The sequence below is a fragment of the Ruditapes philippinarum genome, unplaced genomic scaffold (genome assembly GCF_026571515.1).
Source record: "Ruditapes philippinarum isolate M1 unplaced genomic scaffold, ASM2657151v2 ctg3224_1_1_1_1, whole genome shotgun sequence".
Classification (NCBI taxonomy): Eukaryota; Metazoa; Mollusca; class Bivalvia; order Venerida; family Veneridae; genus Ruditapes; species Ruditapes philippinarum.
The window spans coordinates 1-26,160 of NW_026865143.1; the positions used below are offsets into that span (position 1 = coordinate 1).

The 26,160-nt window shown below is 34.7% G+C and overlaps 3 protein-coding genes across 3 annotated transcripts; 1 reads left to right on the forward strand and 2 right to left on the reverse strand.

Annotated features, from left to right (window-relative positions):
* Nucleotides 1–646: 646 nt before the first annotated feature.
* On the reverse strand, nucleotides 647–3,096 carry LOC132727985 (zinc finger MYM-type protein 6-like; the record flags this gene model as incomplete). The annotated part of the gene is given in 1 exon segment (XM_060713586.1): nucleotides 647–3,096. A coding segment is annotated over 1 exon segment (695 nt), but the record flags the coding sequence as incomplete, so codon positions are not given.
* Nucleotides 3,097–4,572: 1,476 nt separating this feature from the next.
* LOC132727991 (uncharacterized) lies at nucleotides 4,573–6,325 on the forward strand. Its single transcript, XM_060713593.1, has 2 exons — nucleotides 4,573–5,924; nucleotides 6,126–6,325. Exons 1-2 carry the CDS (start codon nucleotides 4,610–4,612, stop codon nucleotides 6,281–6,283), a joined length of 1,473 nt encoding a protein of 490 aa, XP_060569576.1. The 5' UTR covers nucleotides 4,573–4,609; the 3' UTR covers nucleotides 6,284–6,325.
* A 7,221-nt stretch (nucleotides 6,326–13,546) lies between these two features.
* On the reverse strand, nucleotides 13,547–26,028 carry LOC132727987 (telomerase Cajal body protein 1-like). Its single transcript, XM_060713588.1, has 11 exons — nucleotides 25,147–26,028; nucleotides 24,869–24,970; nucleotides 24,443–24,557; nucleotides 23,352–23,440; nucleotides 20,818–20,908; nucleotides 19,384–19,516; nucleotides 18,002–18,091; nucleotides 16,967–17,085; nucleotides 16,379–16,482; nucleotides 15,845–15,997; nucleotides 13,547–14,780 (listed from the first exon to the last, which is right to left on the reverse strand). Exons 1-11 carry the CDS (start codon nucleotides 25,806–25,808, stop codon nucleotides 14,642–14,644), a joined length of 1,797 nt encoding a protein of 598 aa, XP_060569571.1. The 5' UTR covers nucleotides 25,809–26,028; the 3' UTR covers nucleotides 13,547–14,641.
* Nucleotides 26,029–26,160: the final 132 nt, after the last annotated feature.

Here is a 26,160-nt window from a genome sequence, read left to right on the forward strand (position 1 = left end):
GATTCCTGAGGCATGTTGTGCCTTTAAGAGCGGACACAAGTCGCTGCAAGAAAACCGATTTATCTCCCGTTCACCGTTGTCAGAAATTAAAGCAGCTATTACATCCCTCCGATGACTATGCCTTGTTTCACATTTAAGCCATTCGAGCGGGGGCGGCAGTCTCTTTAGTCGTGTTTTTGACTCAGTTAATAAATTAGGACGGTACAAATAAGAACATGACAAGAATAGCAGAATATGTGTTTACTTGGACAATATAATGCACACGCTAAATGGTCATATATCACTAACCGTGAGATTGTTACGCGGATAATCTCCCTTTTTTCTGTTTAGAAATGTACTGCTAACCGGAACACTGTTACACCGCGTAAAACATATATTTCACTAGTAGGATGGGGCGTAGGGGGTGTATATACTGAACACTTTTTGTATAACCATTTACTTGGTTTTAAAAGGGGCATATTTTTCATGAAATAGTCCTCTTTGCGTTCTTAGCGTTCTTATTTATATTAAGTACAATAGACCTGCGTCTATTTTCGTCATCTCCATATAATCATATTCTAATATTTATTTCTCAAGTTTGGACCGGGGAAAGAAACGAGAACATTATGTTAAAAAAAACTCCATTTTAACTCAAAACTCAAAAACTCCAACTCCATTTTTTGGCCCTGTCATAACACTTGCTCCGTCTGAGCCAAACCCACACAGATTGTCTGTGCTTAAATGGCAGGAACTCAATTCTTGAACAATAACCTCAGTGATTGTTGCTGCATTAGCACTGTGAGAGTTCTCAAGCACATCTTTGCAGTCCAGGAATTGAAAGTGTGAATCTCCCTGTGCATCAACATAGCCAACGTAAATCAGCAATTGTTCCATAGAAGAACAGTCGGTAACCTCGTCAACGAGTAGGCTAAACCACTTTGCTGTTTTAACATTTTCAACCAACTTAGTTTTAATCATTTGTCCAACAAGAAGCCTCATGTCTTTTTGACTACGTTCACTAGTGTTCTTAAAATGATTCATTGCCTCAACTCCAATCTGTTTCTGTAACTCAATCAGCGACAACAATTTTTTGTTAGATACTTCTTCCTTCCCTAACCAGTAACTTGCTAAAAAGGCATTAAATGTCACTAAGTCTTTGCTCTCTTTTGCTTCCCTGTGCATTGATACAAGGCATGAGTTACGCCGCTCAAGCTCACATAAGTAAGTACTATTATGACCCGTGGAGCGTTGATGATCCAAAATGGCACTATGTTTAAAGTTGTTTGATGGTGTGATATTGAATGTGTTCTGTTTATTGAACTTATTGGATGTATTATGAGTCTTACACAGTAGACAGAACATGCCTTTTCCTTCGACATACACCAGCCACCAGATACCTGTATCATCACTGTAAGAAGTTTTTCTATCAGTGAGCCATGCATGGCGAAAAATATCACTTCCTTTTTTCTTTTTTTCTTGGCCAGTACACTTTGGTGCCTTTTCACTACGTATTCTTTTTAGCTCAATTTCAGAAAGTTCACTGCACACACCTGAACAGGTATAAAAACTATGGAGTTTGCAATCACTCAAAGAATCCTCAAAGTGTTCCTTCAATAGCTCAACAGCTTCAGCTTTACTTAATTCATTTTTATTACTTATACAGATTTTCACAGGGTCAGAGGCATGTGATTCAGACTTGTTATTGTTTTTGTCAGTTTCTGAAATCTGAGCAAGTTGCTGATGTGGAACAAAATTTATCTTTTCAACCTGGGCAGGTGGTTCTACATTTTCCTGAGTATCATCACTGTGGCTTAGGTCAGATTCTAAAATGAACAAAGTTTTTTGTGCTATAATGCCATATTTGATACATTTATTAAAATTGTGAAATTGTTTGGTATGTGTTTAATTTGTTTTAATTTTTTTCTTTTGTTTTTGATTTTTGCACACCAGTATGAAGTTTACATCTTTTTTCCTTGCAAAACTGTGATATTAGCTCTCTACTGTGATATTGGTGATATAACTATATTTATTCTTTTTGAATATATATTTTCTAATATTATAATTCTTTTAGTGATCTGTTATGACTTTGGATCTTTTACATGACTGTGATATTTTAATAAGATTAATTCTATACATTATATATAGGGTCTATATCTTTTTGTGTTAATTCTAGCATATTATTTAATGTATTGAAAGGATTGTTCAAATATTTTAAAAATGATCTAATACTTTATTTTGCAAAAATAAAAATTCTACAATATTATGAAAAAAAGGATGGCACTAAGTTTTGAAAGAAATATTTCATATTTTAATTTTTATATTAAAGCCTATATATAGTTGTAGAGATCTACCTGTATTTTCCATACTATACTGTAGTCATGCATAGATTTTAAACAAGAAACCAACAGGCATAAAGATATTTTTATTCGTGAAATAGATATCAAATCATGTTCAAATCAATTAAAATTATATAGAAAAACGTAGTAACAATTTAAATTTCGCTCGTACCGAACATTCAATGACGTAGCCTCGTAGGTCAAACTGACATTAAAAAATGTATTCAATTACGCTTTTACTTTGTCAACAAATGATGTAAACCTAGAAAAAAGGTCATCAAAGTACCCTGTTCTTTTCTCCAAAGCGTATGAAGCGTTTGTTGTCCTCCGATTGTCTTTATTTTCTTCTTCGGAGGGCCTGACATTTTGACAGTTTTGACCTTAATTCCCCCACCCGTTACGGCATGCGTATCCGTGACATACAATTTACGAAATATCATTGGATAACGTAAACTTACGGAAAGAGACGAGTCGTTTTCTGTTACCGCATTGGTTCCGATTGTTAATCCCGAAACGAGACGGAAACAGTAAAAAAAATCTGATCAGTGCGCGCCAATATAATAGGACGATAAAATAGATGCGCTAACCGTATGCGCATAACATGCTTGGGATTCCACATATTGTTTTTGTTTACGATTCGGCGAACCACCAGTAAAAAAAGAAAACTACGAAGGATATTTTTGGGGGATTTTTTATTTTATGGTTTGGCAAAAGTAGCCGGCGGTAGACTGTGCAGTAGTCGGCGATTTCGCCGACCGCCGGGGCTTATGGAGAGCACTGGTTGTATCTATTATCAATGAAAATACTCTCGAGTCGAAAGAAAAATGGCCGCCATTTACAAATTCTAAGTTTCGGGGGCAGAGGAATTTTTTTTCAAGAATTATTTCTTTGAACAAAAAATACCCATTTCCTCAAAATACGCTATTATAAGTAGATTGTTTAGGAAATAGATATCAATTCTGAGTGCATTGTTGTAGAATAATGCACGGTTTGAGTTAAAATGCGTAGTAATATAATCACGAAGGCCGATAGGCCCACAGACACTTGTTTAGAAGCGAATATAAGGCATTTATAATGACATTACTCCACACTATATACTATAAATAACATTTACTATGACTACGTTCGCTGAACAATAGACAACAGTAACCAATAAATTGATGGTTACCGTTGTCTACTGTTCCTCGCACGTAGTCGTAGGAAACCAGGAGAGCGAAAAAGTACGATGTATGTTTTGTACTTTCGGTTTTGACAAAATGGCCGACCATCAACGGAATTTTGATTATAACTATCAACATCGTTAGCCTTTAAATCGTTTGTATGCATTATTCATTTTTCATTATCATTTATTCAGGTATATATAATATAGTAGGTATATATGAGCCGCGCCATGACAAAACCAACATAATGGGTTTGCGACCAGCATGGATCCAGACCAGCCTGCGCATCCGTGCAGTCTGATCAGGATCCATGTTGTTCGCTATCAGTTTCTCTACTTGTAATAGGGTTTGTAAGCGAACAGCATGGATCCTCATTAGACTGCGCGAATGCGCAGGCTGGTCTGGATCTATGCTGGTCGCAAACGCACTATGTTGGTTTTGTCATGGCGCGGCTCATATAATATAGTAAGCATACAGTTGTCATTGCAACCATGTTTGTTTGTAAAAAAACACGAATTAATTGCACAAATTAGGATAAGATCTAGCATCTATATTAAGACAAAAAATGAACGACGAATGACTTTTAGAAATGTGCATTTCCCGACTTTAAAGCAGCCAGCCATGCGTAGTGGCACATATTACCGTGAGGCAAATATTCATAGCTTTGCAGTGAACGTATTGCTTTGGCGATCGCACGCTCGAGCGTGTCCTAGTGAGCTTCTAAATATCAGTACCGAAAATGAAGCGAAACTGTCCGTTATAGGAAAATTACCTAAGCAATTTCAATAGTGCATATTAGGGCCTAATAGGTATTCCTTTTGAACTTGGGCTTCCTCGCTTAAACTGTTTGATTTGCGAGTAACTCGCAGTGCAGCAAAGGACAGTTTAAATATCTTCCACATACAAAAGCTGGTTACCCTCAATACTGGTTACCACCCGGCCCCCGCCCGTCACTAATTAAATTCATAATTGAAATGTAATATTGAAAATATATATTGAAAATATGTGTGCGGGGGAGGGTGTGTGTGGGGGAGGGGGTACAGAAATATCTGTGTATGCTACAAACGGTACGTAATTTAGGAGGAACTCCAAAAAAATGGAGTTGGGTCAAGGCTTCAGGCACTTGCTCCAAACATGCTTAGGTCCCACTGTATCAGCCATCGCCTAGCCTTAGCATGTGGTGATGCAAATGATGATGTGAAATACATTTCTCAAGTAGAACAAATATTGTACCAGTTATGGAAATGGCTAGAATATCCCAAACGTTGTGCTGCCTTTGTCAAAGTGTGTAAAAGTCTACATAAAATCAACCTGGAAAGTAACCCCGAGAAGCAGGAGAAAATCAGGACAAAGCTTGCTGTTAGAATTCAGAAAGCCTGTAGAACAAGGTGGTTGTCAACTGGCCAAAGCATTGCAAGTGTTTGCAAGAACTATGTTGCTTTAATGATGACACTTAAAAGCTTCAGTGAATCTGATGCCACAGCACATGGCTTACTGAAACGCATGAACAATGCGAAATTTGTAGGTGTAATGTTACTTTTAAACTCAATATTGCCTCACCTTAATGCTCTCAGCAAGCTATTCCAGAAGGATCATACATGCTACACTTCAATAAAACCAGCTTTGTCATGTACCAAATCAGCTCTTCAAAACATCAGAGATAATTTCAATGTTGTTGATGAACTTGAGCAGCAAATAAAACCTGGTGGTGCCTATGCTGAACTCGAAATAGAACTATCCAGTATTGACCCAACAAGAAAGTTCCTATCTAATCTACAAATGAACTATGTACAAGCATTATCACACAGCATCGATCGTAGATTCAGTGAGGCATGTCCTGTTTTACAAGCATTTTCAATCTTTGACCCAACAACATTACCTGCAAAGGCTGATGCAACATTTGCTGAGCATGGCCAGCAAGAAATTAAAATACTCTGCAATAAATTTAACATTCATCCTGAAGAAGCCTTTGCTGAGTGGCAGAATTTTAAATTTCACATGGAAGAGTGGAAAATACCCCAGGCTGTCATTAAAGGAGAAGATATCTCACCTGCACACTATGTCATGAAGAAGATTGTGAAGGAGCAAGCAGTGTTCAAGGTTGGATTTAGTAATATGGTTCAGTTGGCACAGATTTGCCTTACACAGCCGTTGTCAAATGCTGTTGTTGAGCGTGGGGCCAGTGCTGTGAAAAGAGTTAAGAGTCGGCTACGTAGCTCCATGAAAAATGACATGTTGTCTAGCTTGCTACATATTACACTGAACGGTCCATCCCAGAAATCTGACGAATGTCATTCACTGTTGATGGAAGCCACTCAAATTTGGCGAAAAACTCACATCAGAAATCTGCCACCACTGAAGACAATGCCTCCTGTGGGTGGTTCTGACCATACACAGAGCCTTCATCATGTAACTCCTGTGCTTACAGTTGACTGTGGAGTGCAAGCAGGTATTAATTAATTTGCTTGATCTTTAATATGTAAAATAAGAGAATGGTATTAAATTAATGCATAGTAAAATAAATAATATTTTAAATCTAAGCAGCCTGGTCTTATTTCAACTTTACTCAATTCCTGTATTTTTGATATTTTTATATAAAGTCAATATGCTGCTGTATGGAAACTTATATTACATGTATTTCTTTTAACAGACCTGCTACCACAACCCTCTCAAGACGTTGAATGCAATGTTGAGGTTGAGACACAGAAAGCTGTATCTGAAGCAGATGACTATCAAAATGCCCTTCATGCATTAGCCATGGATGACTCAGATTCCGGCCTTGAATCAGGCTCTGATGATTGTTTTTAGTTGTTAACTATAAAATGTTCATTAAACTGAGTTAAAATTTGATTTTTCTGTTCAATTTCAGTGTCTGAGCAAACCTTCCCAATAAAAAAACCAGGTCAGACAGTACCTAAAAAATGTACCAGAATGCACCAAAATGCACGATTTAGCATCTTTAAAAGCAAAATTTTCCGGGGGAGGCCCCCCGTACCCCCCCCAGCGGGAGGGGAAACCCCTCCCGCACTCTCCCCCTCCTCGCCGCTTCGCGGCTCGCGTATAATTGAAACAACTTTCACCGGTTACTTTTATTTGGCCACTGGCTACTTTAGTACTTATGGAGAGCACTGTACAACAGATTAAAATAAAATAAGATTATTACCTTTAAACATCGATCAAAAAAAACCTATCAATCACACAATGACAAACTGAAAGAGTTTACTGCACTTTTTTCCTTGACATGTCAAATTCAAAAGTAAACAATCTGGCACAAAATTAACATTTAGATACAAGTTCTCCAAGAAAATCGTCTGTTATTTTTCAATACTGTATAATATGACGTACATCGATGATGTCATTTGCGAATACATTATGACGTCACTTCATTAAGTTGGTGCTTAAAACTATTCGAGCTATCTAATTTGTTTGTAATTGAAATAAAAATAATAAATATCCCATATTCATTGGAGACTTGTCAGGGTATGAGATAAAATGTTTATTCAAAGGCTGATAAAAATGAGAAAATAAGCTATTGAAACAAGTCCGTTAAAATAGGCGGGGCTTAATTTTTTAATTATCATGCAAGTGTAATCGGCCAGTTACCATAGCAGTTGCATGATAAATTTATGAACACCACATATACGTACTGTGAAAAGTAGTGTAGACAATGAAAAAAAAGTATAAAATTTAACACAAATAAACCACGAGTATAACAGAGAATAAATCGCAAATTCACAACACAACGATGTAAAATGATTGTTTTATCACAGCATTTATCACAGAATAAGTAGCCTAAATCATAATATTATCAGTTGACAAGAGGGCCATGATGGCCATGAGGTCGCTCACCTGTATATAGCCCCCCCCCCCCCTCCACACACACACCCATAAGAAGATGTTTCATGCTAAACATCTAAGCTCTAGCTCATTGGGCTTTTTAAAAGAATATTTTTTTTAAGCTTTTACTATACACATATAGTTAAAAACAATGACACCCCTGGGGTGGGGCCAGTTTTGACCCCAGGGCTTTTATTTGAACAAACTTTGTAGACACTTACTAGAAGATGTTTCATGCTTAATATCTAAACTCTAGCTATTTGGGTTTTTCAAAGAAGATTTTAAGTTTTTGCTATACACATATAAGGAAAATCAATGACCCCCGGGGCGGGGCCAATTTTGACCCCAGGGCTTTTATTTGAACAAACTTGGTAGACACCTATTAGAGCATGTTTGATGTTAAATATCTTAGCTCTAGCTATTTGAGTTCTTTAAAAGAAGATTTTTTAAGTTTTTACTATATGCATATAGGGAAAATCAATGACCCCCTGGGGTGGGGCCAATTTTGACCCCAGGGCTTTTATTTGAACAAACTTGGTAGACACCCATAAGAAGATGTTTCATGCTAAACATCTAAGCTCTAGCTCATTGGGCTTTTTAAAAGAAGATTTTTTTAAAGTTTTTACTATACACATATAGTTAAAAACAATGACACCCCTGGGGTGGGGCCAGTTTTGACCCCAGGGCTTTTATTTGAACAAACTTTGTAGACACTTACTAGAAGATGTTTCATGCTTAATATCTAAACTCTAGCTATTTGGGTTTTTCAAAGAAGATTTCAAGTTTTTGCTATACACATATAAGGAAATTCAATGACCCCCGGGGCGGGGCCAATTTTGACCCCAGGTCTTTAATTTGAACAAACTTTGTAGACACTCACTAGAAGATGTTTCATGCTTAATATCTAAACACTAGCTATTTGGGTTTTTTCAAAGAAGATTTTTTAAGTTTTTGCTATACACATATAAGGAAAATCAATGACCCCCGGGGAAGGGCCAATTTTGACCCCAGGGCTTTTATTTGAACAAACTTGGTAGACACCCATTACAACATGTTTCATGCTAAATATCTTAGCTCTAGCTCTTTGAGTTCTTTAAAAGAAGATTTTTTAGGTTTATACTATATGCATATAGGGAAAATCAATGACCCCCTGGGGCGGGGCCAATTTTGACCCTAGGGCTTTTATTTGAACAAAGTTGGTAGACACTCACTAGAAGACGTTTCATGCCAAATATCTAAGCTCTAGCTCTTAGGGTTTTTTAAAATAAGATATTTAAAGTTTTTTCTTTCGGTTGCCATGGCAACCAGAGTTCTGCATGGAATTAAATTCTTTGAACAATTTTTAAAGGTGACCACCAAAGGAACATTCCTGTGAAGTTTGGATGAAATTGGTCTAGTGGTTTATGAGATGTCATTTAAAGTAAAAGTTTACGGACGACGGACGGACGACGGACACCGGACGAAAAGCGATCACAAAAGCTCACCCTGTCACTTTGTGACAGGTGAGCTAAAAAGTTAATATCCAATATGTCCTGTACGCCTCCCTCAGCTTGTTTAACTTTTTCTAATTATAAGGAAAGTAAATATTATGTTTTAAGCAAATTATTTATCTTATTACAAATATCATAAATAAAGCAGTAGGTATTAACTTGGCATTATTAGTACATGACTGACTGTATTTAAAAATATATCACAAAAACTTACCTGTCTTGCTGAATGACTTGACTGAAGCATGCCGATTGCGTGTGCGGGCTCTTGTAGATTCTAACTGCATGCGAATCATTTTACGTTTTACAGAATGTCTATTATTTTTCAACGTTCCAAACTCAATTTTATAGTTACATTGAAATAAAACCAACAATCGATTTCCTCGTGCAGAAAGTTGATTTCATACCTTTAGAACGTGTAGAACCGATAATCCGTCCATGGATGAATGATTTCGTTGAAAATGTTCGCAAAAAGTAGTCAAACCGGTTATGGTAAATAGTAAACTGTTTTTATGAAATACGAATTTAAAGAGTGTAAGAACATTTAAAGTGTTTGCCCGAAATGTTGCTCCAAAGGCAGACGAATTAACGTTTGATGAAATAAGTGATAAATTATGGTGGCTAATTTGTGCCATTCGTGTTTTCGGCCCGCGACCCCGCCAAGCGAAAAGTCGTAAATTAACAAGTTAAAATGACGGCGGGCGCAGCTAAAACACGCTAATAAGCGAGGGCGCGGGGCGAAGTTTAATAAATAAAACTTCGTCCCGCGGGGGCGCGGAGCGAGATTTAAGAAATAAAACGGCGGGATCGCGGGAAAGACGAATGGCACAAATCAGCCACCATAGTAAATTATTAATTTCTATGTCTCGTGCATTTGATATTCCTTAACCTGAGACAGTGAAGCCCAAAAGAAAATAGGCTACAACATGTACAAAATGCAATCACGATGCATCCAGCCTGAAGGCCTAAGACATTTCATCAAAACAAATTCTTCCCCACCAATGCCATGTGCTTAATTATGAACAGTGGTTAGAAAAATTAATTGTAAACAAAAATGCTTCAAAGTTGTATAATAATTTAGTTAAACAAGTTCCTTATCTGATGCACGAGTGAATATAGAATGGATGAGAGTTATATATAAATTAAGGCGCTAGTCGAATATTAAATTTGTCTGTCAGGCAATGTTTTCCCCCGTCAATTACTTGTATAACTGTTTTTTAATTAGATTTTTTTTTCTCATTTCTCAGTTCTGCCTACACGGCAGCAAGTTCACTTTCGACTGGGTTGGTTTGGACGGCTGTAAAATTCTAATGAAAAGACGCATTGGCATGATATTTTCAAATAAATATTTTTATTTATTTCAAACTCTTAGAAGTATACTACATGATTCAAACTGATGGTCACGTAGCACCCTACACTATTTTCATGATCTTCTATCGACTTACTCCTATAATTGTATATATAAATTAAGTCCTGTTACGTCTTCATTACAGCCATGGTCTCATATAAATACAGTCTGTGGTACACTTAAAGCTTGTAATTTAATATTAAATTGACACAAAGATAAAACAAATCTACATAATTATAAAATCTCATTTTATTGACATTATATTTCTCATGTTTGAAGTATAAGTCTTACATTAAATGCAAAACTGACAAATGACAAATAAACACAGAAATATACTAATGTATTTGTACATTCATAAGGGGTAAAGAAGTCTTGTTAAAACGGCAATTTCAATTGCTTATATTTGTTCATAAAAACCTTAAAGGAGCTTCATAGAGGTCCAAATGCAAAACAAACATACATTTTAAATTCATACATTGATTAACTGGGACACTAAAAAGGGACACTTATAAATTATGGCAAATTTGCTTTGGTTGTTTTTTTTTTAAACTTTTTGCCTTTTATTGCTTTTTAAGAGTTTGTCGGAATTTTGAAAGAATTATTACTGATGTAAGATGATTTAAATTCATATATCAGTCATCTTTTACCCAATATATAAGATTATTCAAATTCACAGTCTAAATTGATGGGATATTTCACTTATTAAAATAATTTGTATCTTCTACATATTATATTCCACAAACATAAAATCATAACACAACAATTATTAAAAGTTCCACCCTAAACATATTTAGTTATTTACAAATCCAAGAACACTGTCACACTAGTTGTTTTTCATATGAACACAGAGTTTGATTAAAACACAGGTATATATTTCGATCCCCATAAAAAAGGCACTGATCTATTATATATATGATATTAAATTAAGTCTGATGCAAAACATTTTATATGGTGAAACACATGTCATAATTATAACATCTTAAATAACAAGAGCTGTTGGTAAGGCAGGGCCCTGAACTATTCTCAGTACTTGATAGTAAAACAAGTGTCTGAATAATGTAAAGTTTAAAAAAATGTCATAATTTGGCAAATCTATGTAAGAATTAAAGGCCTTGGTCAGTGACCTCCTATTATGCTCTCAAATAAGTGTGTGAAGTTTCAACCGCCTCACTTTGATAGCTTGGGTGGCAAAAACTTAACCAAAGTGTAAAGACTTGACACCTGGTTTTGTACATATTATAGCTTTCCCTTTCCTTTGATTAGTGGAGCTAAAAGTGTAAGATCAGATTCAACATTTCATTCTTATAAAAACTTTTAAAAATGGTAAGCAAACGTAGAAGTGAGATGAATTTCATGATTTTAATTGTTTACTAAAACACATTAAAGGCACATAAAGCCTAAAAATGAACTTTTTTTCATTTCGTAGAAAGTACAAACATGTGTTTTATAATGTTGTAATAACTGATAAGAATATGTAATATACTTATCACCTGAGGAAAACAGTGTCAAATTGTGAAAACAATTCATGACAAAAGCAGCAAAATGTAAATAAAGTGGTATTTTGACTTCCATTTAAAATACCAAAGCTCTACAACAGTACTGTACAAATTGCCAAAACACAAAGAGGCAACAGACAGCTCAACTATATGATCAATAAGTTATGTTCAAAAAACTGTTAACAGGAAACCAAATATAAAAAGTTATAATTTGAGAATTCAGTAAGTCTATAGTAAGTTCCTTAGCTAAGGCTGACTAGTACCATGTAAGAGCCAATAATTTCATACCTGGTGAAACATTAAGATACAAACCAACATGTTATGAATGGAATGATGTGAAAATCATATATCAAGAATACAAAGTTAACTTAATCTTGGTCCATAAACAAATATATAATAATAATAAGCTGAAACATACAAACAAATATCATCTAACAATATATTTACATTAACAACAAAAACAACAACAAAAAACAACAGAAAATACAGATCATCAGTGTTACAAAATATACACACTTAGATAATATGTTCATAATCAAATTGTCAAAAATGAAAATGAGTTCACAATGGAAAAAAAATTATTTGTGAGTATATAATTTTATGACAGAACGTACAAAATAGGATATGTACACACCTAATTATATATTACAATTATAAACTAACCAAAATCATAAACATGATGGTAGTGTTTTAAAAAAGGCCATGAAGATCATAATTTCATTTATGAAATTAGATATGATTTAAATGCAAGACCTGCAAATTACTGCCATTATATATTGAAATTTTATTATTTCAAATGTAGATAGATTGTGAATTCCTGGGAAATACATGTACATGTATAAACTAGAAATGTGTCCATAGGACACAGGTGCCCCCACCGCGCCACTATTCTGTCAATCTTTTTACTAAATCAAGGGAAATAACTCTACAAATATTTGATAAATCCACAAGCGAAACCCCAGGTGCAAATCTAAAATATGCTGAGCAACCTGCCCATAAGGTTTAATGACTATGTCCAATCCAAGTTGAAAATTGCAAAAAATTTCTAAGTGAAGGGTAATAACTCTAAAAATACTAAATAAATCCAGACAAAAATACCTGGTGCACAACTGCACATGCTGATCAATATTTCTGTAAAGTAACATGACTCTAGGTCAAATACTTTTTGAGTTACGTGCGACACATGTTGAAAATTGCCAAATTTTACTAAGTCGAGGGCAATAACTCTGAAAAAACTAAAAATATCCACATGAAAATACCCAGGTGCACAACTACATATGCTGATCAACATTCCTGTAAAGTTTCATGACTCTAGGTAAAATTCTTTTCGAGTAACGTGCGACACAAGTTGAAAATTGCAAAATTTTGCTAAGTCAAGGGCAATAACTCTGAAAATACTAAAAATATCCAGATGAAAATACCCAGGTGCACAAAAACACATGCTGATCAACATTTCTGTAAAGTTTCATGACTCTAGGTCAAATATTTTTTGAGTTACATGCGACACAAGGCTGAAAATTGCAAAATTTTACTAAGTCATGGGCAATAACTCTGAAAATACTTAATATATCCAGACGAAAATACCCAGGTGCACAACTACACATGCTGATCAACATTCCTGTAAAGTTTCATGACTCTAGGTCAAAAACTTTTTGAGTTACATGCGACACAAGTTGAAAATTGCCAAATTTTACTAAGTCAAGGGCAATAACTCTGAAAATACTAAAAATATCCAGATGAAAATACCCAGGTGCACAACGACACATGCTGATCAACATTCCTGTAAAGTTTCATGACTCTAGGTCAAATACTTTTTGGGTTACATGCGACACAAAAGTGAACGGACGGACGGACGGACAAGGGTAAATCTAAATGCCCGCCACTAAGGTGGGGGCACAAAAATATATTAGCATACAATTTGTAGTCAGTCATACATTTATAAGCTTTAAAATAATTTATCTAAGCTTCACTGTGAAAAATGCCTGTAGCTTAATCGAACCCCTCTCAGAGTCGGCTTTCTGGAATAAACCAGTACTGGTGTCATATAAAGAAACATGGATGTGACTTAAAATGGTCTCTAACCAACAATTCCTGGGTTGAGAGACAGACACCCAAACAACTAGGCCGCTACTTCCCTTAAACATTCTGGCAAGGTTAAATTTCATAGCAGTGATCCGAACCACTAGGTCACAACTCCTCTTTAAAATTCTGATTCAAGGGCAGATAACTCAGAAGTAAGAATGACGACCCCCCAAGTTTTTTTGTTTTTTTTTCATGCCAAGTTTAAAGAAATTGTAACAGCTTTAATTTTGCCTATATGTCTATATGAAAACTCCCTAAAACGTCCTTAAATATTCTGGCAAAGGTTTAAATTCATAGCAGTGAGTTACTACAAGTGACATGAAGTCTAGTCAGAACAGATAATACTAAATATCTTTAAGGACCTAAAATGATATGAGTATATTCATTGGAGGGACAATAAACACACGAGCACAAATTAAAGCTTTGAAAGAATAGAGTCAATTTAAAAATTTAAATACAAGTACATACACATCACAAAACTAAGGCACAGATTCATAATTATAGATTATAAAGTAATGGCCCTTACAACAGTGCAACATCCCTTTAAAAATACTCCACCGAAGTCCCAAAGCCTTAAACATAAATTTGAATTAAATTTCTTACAAAGATGAGCTACTCGGGTACTTAAAACAAAAAAGACATCCAAAAATAATTAGGAAGTATACCCCAAAATAAATTGAAAATCATGTTTTGTTTGCAATTCTTAGCCCAAATCAAGTTATATTTCACAAGTATAACATGATATTAGAAAATATTAAAATAATTTCTCAGAGAGATATAACCTATATTTCACTGTAAGGAAACAAACAGCCTCTTTATCTTTAACCTCATGACAGCCTAACACCATTACATTATTCACTTTCAAATAAAACCCATGACCACCATTATCTTGTTATTAATTAACTTCGATGTAAACTCATGACCACCAGAGTCGTAAACTGTTGTCAATTTTTGTCGATGTTTCATCGATCTCGATGATATCATCATCGTTGTTGAACGAGCGGAAATGTCGTTGTCCAGAGGCTGTAGCTATCACTGGCAAGGTAGGATGTAAACTGAAATTACAAAGATAGGATTCTTGACCAACTTATTGAATTTCCAACAGAAGAAAAGTATACCTGAGATTAATTTTTTTCCTTTGTGTTTCCAAACAATATTCTTGCATAAAAACTGCATACAGGTAAACATAATGAGGAAACATGCATTAAGTGATAGATTCTCATGACAATGCGCATTGATGCACTTTTTTTAAATATGCACGACTCGGGGCATAATGTAAATACAGCTCTAAGAAATGACAGCTCTGGTGTTTTTATTATCAAAACATTATTGTCAATTGATATCTCACTTGTACAAAGCATGGCGCAAACAATGGTTTCTTTATACAAAATACAGATAACACAACCCTAAACTAACAATTTAAATGTATACTTATTGCAAATATAGCACTGACATTTTTCGAGCATTAAAATCTACAGATACTCTCAAGACTTATTAAATCTCTCCTGTCAGCTACGGCTTAGAACTTAAAACTGAGTCTTCCTGCTTCTGCAGATGTTAATACAGGAAAAGAGGTGCATTTACCCTCTGTTATAGATGTACGGTGTTGTCTACTTTACAGGAAGCCCTCTATGTATTATTTCTAAACTGTGTGGGCACGTATAGCAACTGCACTATTACAACCTAGAGGGATCGGTTGCCCTAATAAATGAAGTTAAAATTCTTAGCCAACTTAAAACCTGAAGGTGTCAGCCACCTTAACATATATATTCCAGAAGCAATGAAACAGATTTTTAAGCTATTATATCCACTCTTGAGAGGTCTTTTATATCTTAGTTTAAAACAGTTTAGCAGGAGTTTATTCCAGCATGAATTGCTATATACAACTTTTTTTGTATAACCTTTCGATTTATATTGACTTTGTCCAGATTAATTGGTTACTGGTGAAGGCAGTCTTAAGGGACCACTCTGTGCATTATTTTAAAACACAGAGGCGCAAATTAAGTAGAACCGTGGACATACTATCATATGCAAGCTGAATAGATTCTCATTTTTGTTTTTACTTCATAGAATAGTATATACAATTATAAATTTATTGCACATAAATTATTCAACATACCTAATTCCATTAACTGTATCACTGTGCCCCTCAAATGCCATTACTGGCTGTATAACCGGGTCAGAATGTACGTTAAGCTGCACAGGGGCACTGGTAGTATCCCAGATAAGAACAGTGCCATCGTGAGATCCAGACACCAAATATTTACTGTCACTGTAAAATAAACCATTTACAACATATAACATAATTTTACAGTTCATTATTTCAGGCTCAATAGGGCACCAACCTTCCATTACCTAGGTTAATAGTTTACTCACATGAACGAACCCAAAATCCATAATGAGATGAAAACACACAGCGCCAATATGTGAAAGATTTCAAGTTTGAGACCTTAACCATACCCCCTCAGAACCCCCCTCTGAAGATGTGACTTGATGGTTAGATATATAAATTTGCATACAAAATATTTTACAAAATTAACTTTGAATACTAGCATGAGTAGAACATCCCAGATTTTTTTCCCCATAGTCAAGTAAAAAATTGTATTAAATTGACTTTGTTAAACACTAGGAACAAAGTAAACATTTCACCTACCTGGTAATATCAAAGTAAATTCTTTGATTTGTAATTACAGTTCTAAGTACAGAGAATAATATTTGTCCTGGATTTCTCATATCCCAGCATATAATCTCATTGTCCTGAAACGAGAGATAAATATTACATTTATAGATAAAAAGAAAATACAGTCAAATTTGTAAGTTGTAAGATTTTTCAAATGTCAGATTTTTAAATTCTTTTTTTTATTTTTAGTTGGGTTTTATGCCGACCAACACAAGTTTTCAGATACAAATACAGTCGTTTCCAAAGAATAAAATACATACATCATATTTATTTTTCCATATTTCATACACTATTGCTTAATTCTTTACATCACAAATGTGTATTAAAGTGATATTAAACTGCCTTTAATTATAAAGAATCTAATACCGTCCATTTTTTTAGATTTTCTTTCAACATTTCACAAATGGAAAATAATATAGAGCTGTTTTGGTAGATATAATCTTGAGCTAAAAATATAACAAGTCTACAGTTCTTATTCCAATTTCTTTCCTAATTTTTCAATATATCATTTTTTGTGTGTGAAAAAGTAACTGTGAAATTGTTTCTGTGCCATCAATTTACCTTTCTACCACCACTGTAGAGTTTTGTACCATCTGGAGAGAACTTGACCTCAGTGACCCCACCATGTTGACCTTCAAACATACACACCATGGATCCTGCTGGCTCACTGTATAGGGCAACTATGATCAACAGAAATAAAAAGAAATGTATAAAATTACCTACTTACAAAAATAGTCTCTTGCTAAGAATTTCTCAATGTTGCTTTACATTTTCAGCAATTATAGACCACCACAGTCCCAATAAAAATCTGACACATTTTGAGCCAGTGGTAGACTGTTTACTTTAACTTATTTTATCTTTAAGCTTGATTGTCAAAGTTCTTGCAACTTATATTGATAACTTTCAAGTACTGTACACTTCCCAGAACTAACCAGTACTGGTGTAATATTAGAAAACATGGTTGTGACTCTAGTAAGGCCTGAACTCGGGATCCCTGGGTTAAGAGGCATACACATTAACTACTAGGCCACTGCTTTCAAAGCCAGAGGTAGGTTACTAAGATGCAGTAAAATTAACAAAATATCTAAGATATTCATCATTTAATGATGGTGCTTTATGAAAAAGTAATTTACCTAAGGGTAGGACTAATCATGAACTATGACAATAATTCTCAATTCAAAAAATTTCAAGGGAGCATAAAAAAGCTAATAAAGAAACAAATTCAAGAACATAACGATTATGAACATTCTTCTCAGGAAAATTAGAAATACTGACATTAAAGGGACTCCACTGACGGTTTCTTTTTTTTGACATGACAGGACTGGAAATATTTTTTTACGAAATGTTTTTACCATTTGATGCTGGTCATTTTTATTGTGCAAAAAGACATACAAATGAGAAGCATTTAAATGCTTTTAACTAAAACCAGGCTCAGACTCACACAGAAACATCAATTTTCAATTAGGTTCTGAGTAAATTTCTTTATTATCTATTTCATATTTGATCTGCATTGTATGCAAGGTTATCAAATTTTATGGGTATATATTTTAGAATGTTTAGCCCTCAGTGGAGCACCTATCATACAGACTGACTTACTACTTCTAGAGTATGATCCTGCGGCATACAGGCCTTGCTCTGTTGGACTGTTATCAATACAGGATATAATACCCCTCTGTCCTTCCTTAGCTGAAACAATATACTCAGTATATGAATAGCTTTATTAATATATAACTATGTTTCAGATCTAAACAGACTTACACATTTTAAGCCACTTTAACAATAAAATAATTTTTTTAATTTTCTTTTATTGTTAACACCCCAGTTACACAGAGCTATCGGTGATTGATCGGTAGTTTTTTTAGCCAAATTATGGAGTGAACCGATGACAACGTATCTATCACCGATATCACCTATTGGTCACCTGTTTTCCACCTATCATCTGCTATTGGGGAAAGATAAGTTTCGTCGGTGAAAAATTACGGATTGAGATTTTTAAACACGTTTAAAATTCTCGATCGGTGAAAATATTTTAAAAATTACCGATGGCAACCTACATCACGAGATGTGCAAGCTCTTAATCACCGATATCGCCGATCGGACAAAGATAATCAAATATGAATCACCGGCCATATCTGAAGGAAAGTGTTTAACCACTGATGACTAGCTATCAAACACCGATTAATCAGCGTTACGCCCGATTTAGCTCCGATTTACAAATGATAAAAACCAAAAGTATTTCAGCATTCAATCATCGACCCATTCCCGTTTGAGTTTGCTTTCTGTCACCGATGGCCGTTTACACAGAAAACCTAAAATAAAATCACGCATGACAACCGATCATAGCAGCGAGTAAATTTAAAATTAAATGACCGATTGGGGACCGACCGTCTGTGTAACTGGGCCCTAAGTTTTACATCACACCAACATCACACCAACACTGTAAAGGTCATAATTATGGTGACTTTACCAGCTTCACTGGTGTGGGAAGATCTTGTGTGACCAACCGTGCATTATTTCAGGCAAAAACGGATGCCTGAGTAGAACCACCAACCTTCTGTAAGCTTGTTGCATAGCTATTTAGGCAAGAGCAGGTGCCCAAGTAAAACTACCTTCCTTCCATATTCAATGTACAAATTTCGTTGTTCAGACGATATAGAATCCAGCTTTTAGTAATAACTTTTTTCCATCCTTGATAAAAAATTTTACTTTAGTATATGCAAATATAGTACACACCTAATGCTTTTGTGTAACAATTATACATTTTTATCCAATTTTATCCTATTACAAAATGTAAACATTTTACTTTATTTTATTATAAGCACTTGGCTACTAGTATAAACGTTTGCCTAAAATGTGAACACCTGTTAAAAATCGTGATTTTGGTGTTACCAAAAGCAACATATTTGCATAACAAATAGATTATATGCTAAGTAATGCTAATAATTTTATGCTAAAATGGAAAATTAAAAAAAACATACCAAATGTTGGTCTACTTTCAAAATCTCGTCCTGGTCTTGTAACATCAAACACTCGAATCATCTTGTTGAATCCACAGTATATTTTGTTACCATCAGAACTAAACTTGACACAATGTGCTGCTACCACTTCATCCTTAATACAAAAAACATCATTTATTACAGACATAACTCAAACATACATGTACAACAGTGAGAGTAACTGATTTCATGTCAACCACCTTAACCACTAAGTCACAGAGTCACATAATTATAAGTTATTACTAATCTATATACATGTACATGTAGTTTTAAACAGGGTCAAGACCAATTTAGATAATTATAAATTTATAATCATAGGCCCTTTAACTGGTATAAGCTATAAAATCTTAAAATAATATTCTCCCCTTATGATTTTAAGGGTTGAAGCATCAGAATTGCCGCCACCTTTATTCCTGCGTGATTGTAAGAGGAGATTAAGTGGGTTTGAATTACTGGATTTTATCCATCTCTTAGCTCCAGCAGGTGAGATGGTTTTCACACCTGGTGTTGATTTAAGTTTGTAACACCCAAGGTTAGACAAGATCATCTTTCCTGCTTTGATGTCATATGTTACATATAACCTAAACTGTGTTGGTAGGCTGTGAAACCAACCAAATAAACAAAGAAACTAACAAAATAACTACACAGATAGGCCAGTGTGTAAGCCATGATACATGCATGATAATATTAGCTAGAAGAGTGATTCAAAATTACAACAAATTCAATATGTAATAGATTAAAAAATAAAACTATTGTCTTAAAAGTTAAAGTTTCATTTGAAAGCCCCATTTAACAAATTGATATATTGCATGTTGGCTTTTTTCCCTATTTAGGTGACTTAGTGCATGAAGTGATGCCTGTTGACTACTTCCTGGCCCTCATAGCCAGTAGTCGCTTGCACAAGTGTGGATTGTTTAAGTAGAGTTTAAGTCTAGTCGAAAGAGAATCCCACCAATGGTGGGATGTGAACATACAACCTCCATATTAGGAGTGCAATGCTTAACCCCTACATCACTCTCTCTCTCTGATAATTACCCAGTAGACAATGGTATTACTTAACTTCATATGCAGTATACCTTTGAACACTTTAACCTGTACCCTTGCTGAGGTTATAGAACTAATAATTTTGTTCTGTTTCAAATTTGTGACTAAATGTTTCTCATCAAAACAATTATTTTTAAATTCATCATTTGTTAAGCATTATATAACTTTTCTATTAACTTAACAGTAAAGTAACAGTCATTGAATTTAAGATTTTGAATTTACTGGCCCGAATTCCAGTTTTGTACTTTTTCTACTAAATATTTAACTAAATTTTATTAAAATTTACACTGGCCCGAACAAATTTTCACTGGCCATGGGACAACGGGCCAGTGCTAAATTCGATGACTAAAGTAAATGTATAAATTGCCTTACCAAATGGTTATAAGCCCTGTAACTGCATCTAATGTCCCCAGTGAAGGCATCATACAGATGAACAGGTGTGTCTTTACTAGTAACAGCTAGACTGCAAATAAATCATATTTGATTAAGATCAGTCTTACACTACTGTATAAGTGGTTAATTTTGCGACGCGGAAATATTTGTGACTTTTGCAAATTGAAATTATTTGCAAATATTTGATCGCGCAAAAATTATTTCTTTTTAGGCAAACTGTCTTCTATCATTTGAAAACACAACTTCATACAGCATCCTACATGAATAAGTTTGACTGTTCTGGTACTAAAATTAATTTTTCTCATTGACTGTTTGTTTAAGTTTGGTCTAAACAAATCACGAATACTTCAATGACAATATATATACATGTTATGATGTATGTTATTTAGGAAATAGATATCAATTCTGAGTGCATTGTTGTAGAATAATGCACGGCTTGAGTTCAAATGCGTAGTAATATAATCACGAAGGCCGATAGGCCTTCGTGAAATAATTACAAAGCATTTGAACGAAAAACGTGCATTATTATACAATAATGCACGAAGAATTAATATCTATTTCCATTCTAACACGTCAAGAAAAAATATAATTATTATTATAAAGTTGGACTTTATGTTTTGTGGTTAAATTTGTTTTCGCCTCAGAGTTTCCAATAGAAACGTTCTTTAAAGGCTGTTCCAGTGGGTTGATAAAAACTGTCGTTAAATCTACCGTGTGTAGAAACATTTTGAGAATAACGAATTTTGAAAACGTTGATAAAACATTTTTGTTTATTTTATTTCACTCTATATTTTTTCAAGCGAAATACAAATTATTAAAAGTGAAATAAATGTAAAACTTAACTCGTTTGCGACTTTAAAATAGCGTACTTGATTTGATTGTTTTGCATGTGCTGTTTGGCGCTACATTGTGAAGTCATGTAAACAACACTTTAAACGTCTGTACAGTGTTAACGACTGAATTAAAGATATTGGTGTTCAGATTCATTTTCTTAGTTAGATCATTTTCTTTCATTCTAGATAGTTTTTACAACAAAATTCGACAAAAAATTGTTTTTTATTTATCAGATTTTTCAAACAAAATGACGCCATCAATGTGAAAAACACAGGGAGGTAATAAGAACGGCGAGTGCATTGTTGTAGAATAATGCACGCTTTGGGCCTTCTTTGTTTATATAGAAAGAATTCCGATAGTGTTAGAATAATGAATCAATATAATGTTAGTAACACAATAGGTTAGTCACATAACTAAAGACTGTTTCAAAATATGACAAAGGAATGTGTGATCAAGTTCTTTATCAAACTAACAATGTATATATTTCAAACAATCATATAAATAATAACCTGTCCCCAGCAGTAGATCAATGTTAAAGGCCTGTTTCTAGGGGCAGATCAATGTTAAAGGCCTCTTTCCAGGGGCAGATCAATGTTAAAGGCCTCTTTCCAGGGGCAGATCAATGTTAAAGGCCTCTTTCCAGGGGTAGATCAATGTTAAAGGCCTCTTTCCAGGGCAGATCAATGTTAAAGGCCTCTTTCCAGTGGTAGATCAATGTTAAAGGCCTCTTTCCAGGGGTAGATCAATGTTAAAGGCCTCTTTCCAGGGCAGATCAATGTTAAAGGCCTCTTTCCAGGGCAGATCAATGTTAAAGGCCTCTTTCCAGGGGTAGATCAATGTTAAAGGCCTCTTTCCCAGGGCAGATCAATGTTAAAGGCCTCTTTCCAGGGGTAGATCAATGTTAAAGGCCTCTTTCCAGGGCAGATCAATGTAAAGGCCTCTTTCCAGGGGTAGATCAATGTTAAAGGCCTCTTTCCAGGGCAGATCAATGTTAAAGGCCTCTATCCAGGGCAGATCAATGTTAAAGGCCTCTTTCCAGGGGTAGATCAATGTTAAAGGCTCTTTCCAGGGGTAGATCAATGTGAAAGGCTCTTTCCAGGGGTAGATCAATGTTAAAGGCCTCTTTCCAGGGGTAGATCAATGTTAAAGGCCTCTTTCCAGGGGTAGATTAATGTTAAAGGCCTCTTTTCAGGGCAGATCAATTTTAAAGGCCTCATTCCAGGGCAGATCAATGTTAAAGGCCTCTTTCCAGGGGTAGATCAATGTTAAAGGCCTCTTTCCAGGGCAGATCAATGTTAAAGGCCTCTTTCCAGGGGTAGATCAATGTTAAAGGCCTCTTTCCAGGGGTAGATCAATGTTAAAGGCCTCTTTCCAGGGGTAGATCAATGTTAAAGGCCTCTTTCCAGGGGTAGATCAATGTTAAAGGCCTCTTTCCAGGGGTAGATCAATGTTAAAGGCCTCTTTCCAGGGCAGATCAATGTTAAAGGCCTCTTTCCAGGGGCAGATCAATGTTAAAGGCCTCTTTCCTGGGGTAGATCAATGTTAAAGGCCTCTTTCCAGGGGTAGATCAATGTTAAAGGCCTCTTTCTTGAAGCAAATTGATGCCAAAGGCTTGTTTCAAACAACAAATTGACTGTTAATTTACAATTTCTTGAGAATGACAGATATCAATAATTTACCATGCGGTTTCTGGCTGCGATGAAGACATTTGTGGGTACCAGCAGAAGTCATACACAGTATCAGCTTCCTTCATATTAAGCACTGGTTTCTATATAAGGAAAGGAAACAAAAAGTATACATAACTGTTATAAATAATAAGGAAAGACTGTTCTGTTGACTAGAAAATTGTTTCTTAACATTTTTGTTAAACATTGGAGGGAGTTGTGATATTACATATGTTATTTTTCTCAGATAGGACAAAGTTTATAACCTCCCTTGAAAAAAGTGGGGGTCAACCTGCGAGACATTATTCAGCATAAATGACAAAATATGAAAATAAATAATAATAATAATGAAAAAAAAACCTACATGTTTTAGGTGAATTGTCCAATTCTTTTGCATGTGTGATGAAAAAAAAGTATTGATATCACACCAATATGAAAATATTTTTTCTCAGCATACAAATTACATATAATTTGGTTTGGGGGAAAATACCCCCCCCCCCCCCAAAAAAAAATAGCAGCCAAGGGCGGTAATAAAATTCATGTAAAAAGCATCAATAATTGCTTTTAATAATTCAACTTGTTGCATGATTTTTTTTCAAATTTATTTCCAGTCCATATTACTTCAGGTATGAATTTAATCAGAAGGCAAACAACAGGCATTCTCATCAAAGGTAGAAGAGAAAGAGTGTGTCAAACATCTTTGACATGCACCCACAGGGCACTGGTTTGGTTGTTTTTGGTGCCGAATATGGGTACCATTCCCCTCTCAAAATCATATGTATTTTTCCCCTATTTCAGAACACAAATCCCCTCCAAAGTTCAAAATAAAATAACTTAAAGTAATTTGTTTTATTTGTTAGTCTTCATTAAAAAATATATTAGCTATTGATTTCAATGGTAGGAAAATAATACTGTAATGAGTAAGTGTGAAAAAAAAATACACTAAATACATGTACATAATAACATATAATTCCGAATTTTGCCTTCAAATACTGCAAAATTCCCCTTTCATAGGGTATGGGTACCTGTCCCAAAAAGGTGTCTAGTGCCCTGACCAATTAAAGTACATTAATAGACACAGATTAATCATCTATATATGGAATTACCAATTCATCTATGATCTTATTTTCTCCACCACTGTAGTACAGCTCATCTGGTAAGTTAAACAGCTTGAGCTTGTTGTCATTGCTGTTTGTGAGGATGCATGTACCATCTGGAGCCCTGAAATATATCAACAATATCAATAACAATCATAACATTTGTTACTATTGAACATGTAATTGTCAGTGTTGACTTTATTATAAACACAAGAATTTACTTCAGGTTGTATACTACTAATACATTAACTTCACTTTAAAGAGTATTTAAAGGTCCATAAAGTCTAAATGATTGCCATATTTTTTATTTCGAATCTCAAAAGCTTTTTCATTTTGGTGCCCTGATTTAGTTTCCAAATGCTATTCATTGGCCATATAGCCCAAACGTCCAAACTAAATTCATAATTGAAACTAAAGTTTTCTTTCTACACATACCATTTACATCCTCGAAGATAGTTTTTGTTTTCAGAGTCTTTGAAACATTCCCATGCTCCAGTCAGCTGTCTTGGGGGACCTTTAAACTCAAAAGCAGACAACCTAAAATATAAGATAAAATTATTTCTCTTCTCTAAGTGCAAGTTAAGCAAAATATTACCCATATGAAGAAATTATCCTGAGAAGTTATTTAAATGGCATTTATTTAGTTATTAATTATTGTTATTAATTATTATTTAGTTTGAACTTTAATGATATGTAAAGGTATATAAATAAACCTGAGGAAGCTTTCCATGTCTGTGTCTTTTGAAGGAGCACTTTCTTCAGTCTCTGGAACTATAACAACATCTGATGATGCATTTGAGTTATCTTTAACTTCAGTGAGGTCAATAGAAATATGATCAGTTTCCAACTTAAGCCTCTTTGCAACTGGTTGGTCACAATTATGTTCATCCAATGAGCTCATTGAAGTAATTGACTCTATTGCACATTCTTTACTATCCTCTCCTTCATTTGTGAGATCAACAGTTACATCTCCATCACCTATGGGAGGTGATCTTGAGTTTTCTGCACTAGAACCAGATGGAATTGTCACAATATCAACAGAATCAGATTTTGTCAGATCTATACTTGTAGTTGCTGTAGCTCTAATTTCAGTATTGGCTGAACAATCTGTCTCAGGTATAGTGTTAACGTTTGAAGTTACTTCATCTAAAAGTCTGATAGTAGCTTCTTTATATTCACTTAATGACAGACCCGCCGACTCGTTTTCTTGTGATGCAGTATCACGTTTTACTAGTTCAACTACCACTTCCTTTGATTCATCCATTGGTTTACAGTCATCACATTGTAATTGATCACTTTGTGATCCTCTCAATTGCACAACACCGTTGTCAGCACTATTTTCCCCATAGGAATTTGAAGCGTTCTCTTTTTCCATGTCTGTCCGAATTGTGTTCAAGTTCCCAGAAGAGTTGTCTTTTTAAGTACTCAATATTTCTGAATTATCTGACATTGTCAATCGGTATTTCAAAGTGATTAAGTAGAATACTTCTCACTGGCGAAAAATCACAATTTTCTATCTCATATCCGACCTAAAATAAGGTAAATAATATTAATGAAATCCATGCGTAACGGGCGCAGCCATTTTGAAAATATATCTAATTCCCGTAATGTAGGAGGTAGGCGGTCCGAGCCATTTCCGGAATATTCCGACAATAACATTAATTAATTATATTAAATTATTTTTATCACTGCAGCTAGTTTATATCAATGTTATCGGCGTGTCAATT

Bases quoted from the DNA above. Each gene is read 5' to 3' on its own strand.
- LOC132727991 (XM_060713593.1), top strand. From the start codon at position 4,610: ATGCTTAGGTCCCACTGTATCAGCCATCGCCTAGCCTTAGCATGTGGT. The intron at 5,925-6,125 runs GTATTAATTAAT...TTCTTTTAACAG, and splicing joins TGACTGTGGAGTGCAAGCAG to ACCTGCTACCACAACCCTCT.
- LOC132727987 (XM_060713588.1), bottom strand. From the start codon at position 25,808: ATGGAAAAAGAGAACGCTTCAAATTCCTATGGGGAAAATAGTGCTGAC. The intron at 24,971-25,146 runs GTTTATTTATAT...CTTATATTTTAG, and splicing joins GACATGGAAAGCTTCCTCAG to GTTGTCTGCTTTTGAGTTTA. The intron at 17,086-18,001 runs GTAAGTCAGTCT...TGTTGATCATAG, and splicing joins AGGATCATACTCTAGAAGTA to TTGCCCTATACAGTGAGCCA.